The sequence below is a fragment of the Indicator indicator genome (genome assembly GCF_027791375.1).
Source record: "Indicator indicator isolate 239-I01 chromosome W unlocalized genomic scaffold, UM_Iind_1.1 iindW_random_scaffold_209, whole genome shotgun sequence".
Lineage (NCBI taxonomy): Eukaryota > Metazoa > Chordata > Aves > Piciformes > Indicatoridae > Indicator > Indicator indicator.
The window spans coordinates 1-8,844 of NW_026539093.1; the positions used below are offsets into that span (position 1 = coordinate 1).

General features: G+C 46.1%; 1 protein-coding gene across 1 annotated transcript; it reads right to left on the reverse strand.

Annotated features, from left to right (window-relative positions):
* Positions 1–1,023: 1,023 nt before the first annotated feature.
* Positions 1,024–8,503, reverse strand: LOC128979923 (BSD domain-containing protein 1-like; the record flags this gene model as incomplete). Its single annotated transcript, XM_054398316.1, is given in 3 exon segments — positions 1,024–1,319; positions 1,321–1,570; positions 8,473–8,503. Coding segments are annotated over 3 exon segments (577 nt in total), but the record flags the coding sequence as incomplete, so codon positions are not given.
* Between the last annotated feature and the right edge of the window lie 341 nt (positions 8,504–8,844).

The window sequence follows — 8,844 nt, forward strand, 5'->3', positions numbered from 1 at the left end:
GGTATATTATATAATGCATGCTTTTCAAAATAAAACCTTATTTACCATATATATAGAGCTCTTTTTTGAAATTTGCCGGCAGACTCAAAAAAAAGGAAGGTTCGAACCCGAAAAAATAAAAGAAAAACCTTAACCTATAAACTCATAAACCCAGTACCGCTTATACGGTTTTATGCTTATTGATTAGGAAAAATACTTTAACACAATCACTAAAGACTTATAAGCAAACATTATTATGTATAGCACTTAACACACCTTATTACAAGGTCCAGATTGGGTTTTTGGGTAGTTAATAATCATCATAATTATTGTAAAAAACGCAACAATTGCAAACACTAAAATAATAAATTTCCCAATCCCTTACAATCAGAAATAATGATAAAAACAATACATATATATCAAGTTAGCATAAAATGGCGAGATACCTTTCTTAAGAAAACTTAACACTGTTACTTTAAAATCAGAACACAGGTTTCTGCAGACCTTCAACAGCTGCAAAACAAGGGAGTGAGATAAGGAGGGAGAAGGAGGGGGGGGGGTTGGAAGGAGGGGGGTTGGAAGGAAAGGGGGGGGAAGGGAGCGGGGAGGGAGAGGGGGGAAGGGGGGGGGAAGGAGGGGGGGTTGGCAAATGGAAGGCACTTTTTTTTGGTATGTTTTTTGTTTTTGACTCTGTAGAGTTCCTTTAATTGCTGTTAACTGCAAGTCTGTAAAAGGTTTAGAGAAAGTCATATTACAAAACTACCAGCTGTTAGAATTGTTCCTGGTTTTCACCCCAGCTAGAAAAGGCTCAGGGAGGTGCAGAGCAGTTTACAACAGGGAATGTTGCACAGACAACTAAATGGTTAATTTTATTTCTAAAGTGAGAGAAAAAGAAAACCCCAAAAGTGACATAGATGAGAGCACTGCACCCTGGGAACCCTGCTGCAGACCCAGGGATCTCAACCATCAACTCCAGAGGGAGTACAGCCCCTCCAGTGTCACCCCTATACTGGTGTCACCTCCCACAATAGGTTTTCCAGCTACAGCTATATTTGAGCTGCACCTCCTCCTCAGTCATGTCCAAATCAAAGTCCTTCTCCCAGTCCTCACTAATGTCAGTGCTGGAACCTTTCTTGCCATTGTTGGAGGGGGTGGACTTCCCTCTATCCGAGTTCAGCTCAAAGACTCGGAGATCCGTTGGTCCTTCCTCTTTCAGAGTCTCTGTCCTGCCCTGGGCTCTGTTCTCCAACTCTTTGAGCTCTGTAACAGCAACTGGCTCTGAGGATGCTGCTGACTGCTGTGCAGTTGCAGAAGGATGAGCAGGTTCTGAGGGCTTTGTCAGGGTTTGCAATCTGAGTCACAAGGGAGACGCTCTCACTGCTCTCAGAGGGGCTCCCCTCTGCTGGGGCTGGCTCCGGAGGGAGGACAGCCCAGCTCTCCTCTGAGGGTCTCTTGGGAGCAGTGGGGTAGCTTCCCTCCAGGTCTGCAGGGGCAGATTCGTTTTCTGCTGCTTCAGGAAATTTGATGTTTGCATAAGGCAGGGGTGACATCCCCAAGAACTCCTCTTCATTCTCTTCCCAGCCTGGCTCCTCTTGGTGAAGTCATGGCTGGCGGCGGCCGTGGTGGTGGTCTTCAGCTGGTCCTGGTGCAGTGTCATACTCATGGAGGAGTTGATGGACAGGATCAGATCATTGTCCCGCTTGCCCCAGTACTTGCTTACAGCGATGTTGACCGTGGCCGTAGGGTGACGATAGCAAGCGGCCATTCCTCTGCCATCACGCTGCCACCGCTCCCGCGGTGTTCCCGGGTTCAGGCTGGCATCACTGCTCTGAGGCTCCTAGTGGCCCAATCAGGGGCCATCTCCTCCCTCCTGCTCCACACTGATGTCCGTCCAGTTTGAAAATTCAAAGGCTGGGGGAGAAGCTACAAAAGCCTCCACTGCCAAAGTCTCTGGATGTTTATGCGTACAAGCTGTTAGCACCTCATTCACAGCAGGATTTCCCAAGGCACGCAAAACTCTTTGGCAATCAATGTTTCCCACTTGCTTCTCCAAGGCAACCTCAGTGTCGGGCACTGCTTTAATCTCTCTGATCTTATCTTCCTTCTTAGCACAGTCCCAAAACTTATCTCTGATCTTATCCCGGATTCCTGGGTCATAAACTATCCTTCTAGTGTGAGAAAAGTGGTGCTTGGTTGCTGAGAAGAGCATCTGCTGAAGAGCAGAGGTACCGATAGACTTCTCATATTGTTTAAACAGTTTCTGAAAGGCTTCTAGGACATGTTTCTGCTCCCGAGCCACGCATTTCCCCTGCTCTTTGACAATATCTCTAGGAGTATTCAGAACAGTTGACTTTCTTGCGTGCAAGTCCTGCACAACTTCCAAGCCCCAAACTTGATGGTTATCCTGCTGACCAGTCCCTGGAGCTGCTTTTTCCACAGGGAAAGCCATGGGCTCACTAGAGTTATCAGAAACACTTTAAAGGGAATGCGTCTGCACTGGAGTGGTGATCATATGTGGCACTTGCAGCTTTTCCACTAAATCCAAACCACCCCCTGAGGCAGCTTTCTGATGAACCAGCTGCCAAAGTCTCGATGGTAATTGAGGGGTTACAATTAGGTCACAGGGAGGTAAAAGTCGACATCCTCCTCCCCCCACAGTCTTTTGCGACCTCACAGCCTGGGGTGAGATCTCCTTCTCACCTTCTTCCTCACTGTCAGACCGTAGGGGAGGAAAATTGCTGCTGCTGTTGGGGATCATTAGGGTAGACCAATGTGATGGTTTGAAACTGTCTTTTTAATTTTTCCTTGCAAAGTTCAGAACAGAGAAAGTGAAAGAATGTAAATAAGTCACTATTGGGTGTAAGAAAGCAAAATAACGATTGTTCTAAACACTTCCATTGGATAGATAGAAATGTTTAAGAACTATTACCCAAAACAAAGTAGGCATTCTGCACATTCTGCGTTCGGCAGTGGGGGCAGTTGCTGGGCTGTCTGGCTGCTGTTTCTTCTTCTCTTCTGGCTGAAGATAACACACTGACCTTGGCAGCTAAGTTAACAACTTTCTGCTTAACTAACTCTGCTTCTCTGTCCAGGGGGGTCTGGGGGGGAAGCTCCTGGGAGAGGGAGGCCCCTTTGGGAGGGTCCCCTTGGGGGGAAGCAAAGGGAGATCGATTGTGCTTTTTCTGTTGATTGTATATATTTGTGAATGTTGTGAATTTTGTATATTTGTACATATTCATTGCATTTCATTGTAGATTTTAGACTCTGCTTGTAAATACAGCTTTTCATTTGCTTCCAGACTGAGCTAGCCTGGTTATTGTTGGTGGGGGGGGAATTTCAGCTCACACCGACACACTTTTTATTTTTGGCGCCCAACGTGGGGCTCGATTGCTTGTTGATTTATTTCTGCTCAGATTAGGAAGCAAAATGAAGCTGTTTTGGATTTTGAGTAATTTTATTTCCTCTGTTATCAGTGTGATTGTCTACAGATGGGCTGTTTCCTGCATGATAGACAAGATTGTGAGATATGTGGCATATAAGTCGTTTCTTTGGGTTAAGAACAAGTTACTGAATGTTGGTGAATTCTGTTGTGGTCTTATTGGGCTAAGAAGCTATGGTAACTCAACTATGGATCTGCTAGCAGACACATATGAGTTTGTTACTCCTCTTACAACTACAGAGGGTCTTTGTAACCAGTGGTACCCTAGATATCTTGTGCTAGCCTTAATCTTAATTTTGTTGCTTCTTGGAATAATCATATGGCTACTGATAGCACTGTATCAAGAAAGACATAAGGCTACTTGCTCTTCCAACTCTGCTGTGAATGTGAAAACCAAGCCAGTAAATTTGGTGGCCACTGTAACCAGAAAGCGTAAAGGAGATGCAGATGCTGCAGGAGATGGTGCAGATGGAGATGAGGGTCCTTCTACTCAGGGTCCCTCTGTTAAGAAAGATCCTTCTGATGAGGAAGAGAGGGTTAGCCTTAAAACTCTGGTAGACCTCTTGAGACCCCACATGGATGATGGAGATGTAGGTCAGGATGTAGACCCTGGTAGATTAGCAACTGCTGGTAGTGCCTCTGAACTCAAAGAAATTCAACGGAGGATTAAAATAGGATTATGGGGACAGCGCCTCAGGATGATGATGATGATGATGATGATGAGGATGACATACAGTCAGCTAATGCACCCAGACAGGAAATTAGACATGTGAGGAAGGATTACATCAGAGGAGATAATGAGCCAGTCCTGTCTTGGCTAGCCAGGTGTTTTGATATGGGAGCCCCAGCATTGGTGGTAGGTGACAAGTCGGCCTCTCAGTTGGGGATGCTCTCAAAGGATACAGGCATAGACAGGCACCTAGGCAAGTGCATTGGTAAAGTTTCTCTGTGGGCACGCCTCCTACTGGCAGTCTCGCTGAGGTACCCCAGCAGAGATGATTTACCATGGAACCCTAAGCCTTGGACCACAATAGCTGAGGGAATCAAGCGTCTGAGAGAGTTTGCTGTGAGAGAAGTAATGTATGGAGATCATAAGACTCTGAATCCTGATGAAATTCCTGTTGGAACAGGCCTTGCCAAAAAGCTCATTAAGCTTGCTCCTCCTAATTATGCTACTATTCTGGCAAGCAGGATTGTGGCAAGAAATTATGGTGGAGTGCCTCCTACTGTTGGCCATTTCACTGACCAAATGAGGCAGTTGGAGGATAGTCTTGCACGTACTTCTTTGGTTTCAGCCATTGAAACTCTGTCTGGAAAGATGGAGAATTGCATGAAAGAGCTGAAGGAGGAACTTAAAACCTCCATATCCAACTTGATGAAGGGGGATGATTCTAATTCCTCTTCCTCCAGATGGATACAAGTTTCAGCTGTTAGGAACAGACGTGCTCCAAGAAGGCCATTCCAGAATAGGTCAAACCAAAACAGACAGCAGAGGCAATCACGTGGCAGTATCTGGATAACTCTGCGTGATCAGTTTGGTGAGAACATGAACAGATGGGATGGTCAACCAACTTCTGATCTTTTCAAGAGGTTACGGGAGCTGCAGAGGGGCAGATCCCGAGGTAGCAATACCAGGAGGGTAGCTGTCGCTTCCTCAGTTTCCCAGAACAACTCTGATAGCTCCAACAGTGATCCTAATTCTGGTGCTGGACATTGTGCCAGCTGTACATGTGGAGGTAATCCCCACCATTAGGGGTGCCCTGCCTTCCGCCAGGGGGAGGTAAGGGGTAATGGAGATAACAGAATCTATTGGGATGTGTACATCCAGTGGCCTGGCACTTCAAAATTTCAGAAGTACAGGGCCTTGGTTGACACAGGAGCTCAGTGCACCATAATACCATCAAATTATCAAGGGGGAGAATCTATAACTATTCAGGGAGTCACTGGTGGATCTCAAGAGTTGTTTAAGGTAGAGGTTGACATAAGTTTAACTGGGAAGCAGTGGAAGAAACATACTATTGTAACAGGTCCTAATGCACCTTGTATTTTGGGAATTGATTTTCTGAGAGAAGGGCGTTTTAAAGACCCTAAGGGTTACAAATGGGCTTTTGGAATAGCAACTGTAGAAATTGATGGAGGGAAATTGAAGTTGTCCATTAGACCTGAGCTTTCAGATGAATCTGCAGTTGTGGGACAACATGAGATAGAGGATGTAAAGCTGCCGGTTGCTTCTCAAACTGTGCATCACAGACAATACAGAACCAACCGTGACTCTTTGGTGCCCATTCAAAACTTGATTCGTCAGTTGGAGAGTCAGAAGGTCATCAGCAAAACTCATTCACCTTTCAACAGTCCAATCTGGCCTGTGCGAAAGCAGAATGGAGAGTGGCGTCTGACAGTTGATTTCCGTGCCTTGAATGAAGTAACTCCACCCATGAGTGCAGCTGTACCAGACATGATGGAACTCCAATATGAGCTGGAATCCAAGCAGGCCAAATGGTATGCTACCATAGACATTGCTAATGCTTTCTTCTCTATTCCCATAGCAGAGGAATGCAGGCCTCAGTTTGCTTTCACCTGGAGAGGCATTCAGTACACATTCAATCGTTTGCCCCAGGGGTGGATTCACAGTTCAACCATCTGCCATGCAGTGATCCATGATGCTTTGGAGAAAGGTGGAGCTCCAGAACACATTCAGTTCATCGATGACATCATCGTCTGGGGTGAGACTGCTGAAGAAGTCTTTGAGAAAGGTAATAAAATCCTTGACATTCTCTTGCAAGCTGGTTTCGCTATCAAGCGAGAAAAGGTGAAAGGACCTGCCAGAGAAATCCAGTTTCTGGGAGTGCGGTGGCAAGACGGTCGCCGTCACATCCCAATGGATGTGATGAACAGAGTCTCCACCATGGCAAATCCCATCAACAAGAAAGAAACTCTGCGTTTCTTAGGCATAGTGGGATTTTGGAGACTGCACATTCCTGGATACAGTCAGATTGTGAAACCTCTATATGATGTGACTCGAAAGAGAAACAGTTTCCAATGGGGTCCTGAGCAACAAGCAGCCTTTGACCAGATCAAGCGAGAGGTAGTCCAAGCGATGGGTCTGGGACCTGTCCGAACTGGTCCAGACATTAAGAACATTCTGTACACGGCTGCGAGTGACAATGGTCCAACCTGGTGCTTATGGCAAAGAGCTCCAGGGGAGACACGAGGACGTCCTCTTGGTTTCTGGGGTCGTGGCTACAGAGGCTCAGAGGCAAACTACACTCCAACAGAGAAAGAGATTTTAGCTGCTTATGAAGGAGTGAAAGCTGCTTCTGAAGTCATCGGAACTGAGTCACAACTTCTTCTAGCTCCTAGATTGCCAGTTCTGAATTGGATGTTCAAAGGCAAAGGTTCTTCACCACATCATGCAACAGATGCTACCTGGTCTAAGTGGATGGCTCTGCTAACACAGCGAGCTCGAATGGGAATTCTCGAAAGGCCTGGTTTGGTGGAGGTGATCACAAACTGGCCAGAAGGCACAAGCTGTGCTAAACCTCCAGAGGAGAGAGTAACTCGTGTTGAGGAAGCTCCTCCTTACAGTGATCTGTCTGATGATGAAAGGAGATATGCTTTGTTCACAGACGGTTCCTGTCGTCTTGTTGGGAACAAACGGAGATGGAAATCTGCAGTGTGGAGTCCAACGCGCAGAGTTGCAGAAGCGAGAGATGGAGAAGGAGAATCCAGTCAATTCGCAGAGGTAAAAGCTGTCCAGCTAGCTCTTAACATAGCTGAACGTGAGAGATGGCCAAAGCTTTATCTCTACACCGACTCGTGGATGGTAGCCAATGCCTTGTGGGGTTGGCTGAAAGACTGGAAGAAGAATGGCTGGCAGAGGAAAGGAAAGCCAATCTGGGCTGCAGATCTGTGGCAAGACATTGCTGCTCGCATTGAGAGAATCCCAGTGAAAGTGAGACACATCGATGCTCACATTCCTAAGAGCAAAGCTACTGAGGAACAACAACACAACCATCAGGCAGATCTAGCTGCAAGAGTTTCCCAGGTGGACACAAACTCTGATCCTGATCCTGATCTTGACTGGAAACACCGAGGTGAGCTGTTCTTAGCTCGGTGGGCCCATGACTCGTCAGGACATCAAGGCAGAGATGCAACCTACCGATGGGCTCGTGACAGATCCATTGACATTTCCATGGATGCTATCACACAAGTCATCCATGACTGTGACATTTGTGCTGCTATTAAGCAGGCAAAGAGGATCAAGCCTTTGTGGTACGGTGACCGATGGTCCAAGTACAAGTATGGTGAAGCCTGGCAGATTGACTACATCACTCTACCTCGTTCTCGATCTGGTAAGCAGTATGTGCTGACTATGGTAGAGGCAAGCACTGGATGGCTGGAAACTTATCCAGTTCCTCATGCAACTGCACGTAACACCATTCTTGGCCTGGAGAGACAAATCCTGTGGAGACACGGAACTCCAGAGAGGATTGAGTCAGACAACGGAACTCATTTCAAGAACAATCTTGTGAAAAACTGGGCCAAAGAGCACGGCATCGAGTGGATATTCCACATTCCCTACTATGCACCAGCTGCAGGGAAGATCGAACGCTACAACGGTTTGCTGAAAACCACTCTCAAAGCCATGGGGGGTGGATCTTTGAAAAACTGGGAGAAACATTTAGCACAAGCAACCTGGTTGGTGAATAGTAGAGGTTCAGTGAATCGAGCTGGACCTGCCCAATCAGATTTGTTGCGAAAGGAGGAAGGTGATAGAGTTTCTGTTATCAGAGAAAAGAATCTGTTAGGCAAAACTGTTTGGGTATTTTCGCCTTCAGGAGAGGCCAAACCTGTCCGAGGGGTGGTTTCTGCTGAAGGTCCTGGTCACACCTATTGGGTGATGCAAGAAAATGGTGAAATTCAGTGTATTCCACAAAGAAATCTAACTTTGGCTGAGAGAAGTTAAATTCAGAGTGTTGCGCAGATACAGCATCGCGCCCAAGAGGAGAGTTCATGAGATCTACGGTGCACAAACCCTGAGAGCCCTGAGTCACCTGAGAGTCCCTGTTCCTTTCTTCGCTCCATCTGCGAGGAAACAAGCTGTTTGCTGTTTTTCCTGTGATTTGACTCTTTTGAATCATCTACATCTGAGATAGCTGGAATGGACTATGGTCTTTATTCACCTATTGTTGTAGATATTATTTTAGATTAGATAAATGATAGCAGCAGCCAATGGAATTGTTTAGAAGGGGTGGACTGTGATGGTTTGAAACTGTCTTTTTAATTTTTCCTTGCAAAGTTCAGAACAGAGAAAGTGAAAGAATGTAAATAAGTCACTATTGGGTGTAAGAAAGCAAAATAACGATTGTTCTAAACACTTCCATTGGATAGATAGAAATGTTTAAGAACTATTACCCAAAACAAAG